The 1,748-nt window shown below is 35.4% G+C and overlaps 1 protein-coding gene across 1 annotated transcript in view; it reads right to left on the bottom strand.

The window, feature by feature from the left end:
• The window catches only part of PTPN22 (protein tyrosine phosphatase, non-receptor type 22 (lymphoid)), a 59,479-nt gene that overhangs the window by 20,312 nt on the left and 37,419 nt on the right, over positions 1 to 1,748 (bottom strand). Inside the window, exons 12-13 of the mRNA XM_012644585.1 lie at positions 1,560 to 1,636; positions 597 to 1,423 (exon numbers count right to left, since the gene is read on the bottom strand). Of these exons, the coding sequence (XP_012500039.1) occupies positions 597 to 1,423; positions 1,560 to 1,636 (904 nt within the window). The remainder of the gene's footprint in view (positions 1 to 596; positions 1,424 to 1,559; positions 1,637 to 1,748) is intronic.

The raw sequence follows: 1,748 nt of genomic DNA on the forward strand, positions 1-1,748 counted from the left end.
TAAAAAATATAGAATTATAAAATAGATACAATTGGAAAGTAGACCTGTATATAAGATAAAAATTTTACACAAAATACCAAACACATATTCTCATCTAAGTTATTATAAAAGGGCAGGAAATCAGGTCTTCCCCTTCTTACTCCTGCAGAAAGAGGATTCAGTTCTTAGCAATATATTCAACTCATTATAGCCACATGATTGTGCAACAAAAATTGTGACTGACCATGTGGTGATATTGATCAAATTTTTTCTGCTGTTCTTTTGGAAGCTGCTTTTATACGTTAAGGGTAAATCATAGGCCTTTGATATATGTTTCTAGAAATGAGGATTCCCTTCTTTAGAAGCACTCTTGCTAGCACAGATCCTGTACCAGATCTGACTGCCTCCACTGCTACCTGTTTCATGGAATATTACATGTTTGATGTTGCTATTTTCAACTTAATACATCATTAAAACACTCCTGGGATTTACTTCTTTGAGGATGAGAAGCAAAAGAAAGAGAAAGAAGCAGAGGAGAAGGGGAGAGTAAGATGAAGCCAAATGTAGGAACAAAGTGAAATCTAAAATTTTATATAAACTTTAAAAAATTAACTTACCCACTACAGCTGTCCCTTGGTTCAATAGGGAGGGAAAATTGGATGGAGGATTCTGTGCTAAAGAGTCATGTGAATTATAATGAGAAAAGAGGGTTGTAGAAGATGTTGCCAACAAAGAACAAGGAAAAACAGCTCCATCTTGCTTCTCAGCTAAATCAAGAGACATCTTAGAACCAGCACTACTTGGAGGCAATGATGAAAAATAAGGATCTTCTACTAAATCCATGTAAGAACATACGCTAAAAGCACTAGACTCATTCTGCTTTACATTAGAGGCATCACACATTTGGTGTTTAGAGTCATATGGCAGTGAATAATTCAGTTCTGCTGAAGAAACATGCATCACTTTTTGAGCCTGCAATTTCACAAGACAAGAATCACGTGGTTGAGATTCCAAATAAGAACAATTTTCCTTGATGTCCAACTCCTTGGTTTCTCTCTGCTGTATCAATTCAGAGGGAATTGATTTGGTCCGTATTATTGGCTCCTTTGAATTAAAATATCTTCCTACTGCATTTACACGTTTAGAATTAGGACATGCCCCAGACAAAATAGAGCTCAAGTCCAAACTTTGATGCTTCTGAAGAGGTTCCCCAACTATGGGAAATGCCTTTGTCTGCCGTTTCATGCTTGTGTCAACATTTTTGTTACAACCATAATTTAGCTCCAAAAAGTCAAAAGAAGTGCTCAATTTAGCAGGGTGCAAATTTAACCCTTCCTTTGTACTTATTTCAGAAGTCCTAAAGTCAAAGGAAGAAACTTCTGTGTTTTCCACCTTTGTCCTTTGCTTGCTCTGTTGGTTCATCATTTTTGCTTCTTTTATGATACTAAAACAAAAAGAAAGAGTGATGATGATACCATACCCCAAAAAGGCCTCTTCCCAGCATCACAATGAAGTATAAACATGAGATTCCTTTCACAGACATAATTAGTCAACATTTAGATATGTAAATATGTACTCACCTTTTTGGTGAATTAGGAGAATAAGAGTCTGCTTGTAGGATGTGATTTTGCTCAGAAACTGAATGCTTTGCTTGACTCTTCAAGAGAAATAAGTCAGAGATTGGTTTTTAGTGAAACAATGTCAATGAGATATTTTAATATTTAGAAGGCCAGGAAGTAATTGTTCAGAAAACATAAAAATTTTAAATA

This window comes from Propithecus coquereli, unplaced genomic scaffold (genome assembly GCF_000956105.1).
Source record: "Propithecus coquereli isolate 6110/MARCELLA unplaced genomic scaffold, Pcoq_1.0 Scaffold215, whole genome shotgun sequence".
Lineage (NCBI taxonomy): Eukaryota > Metazoa > Chordata > Mammalia > Primates > Indriidae > Propithecus > Propithecus coquereli.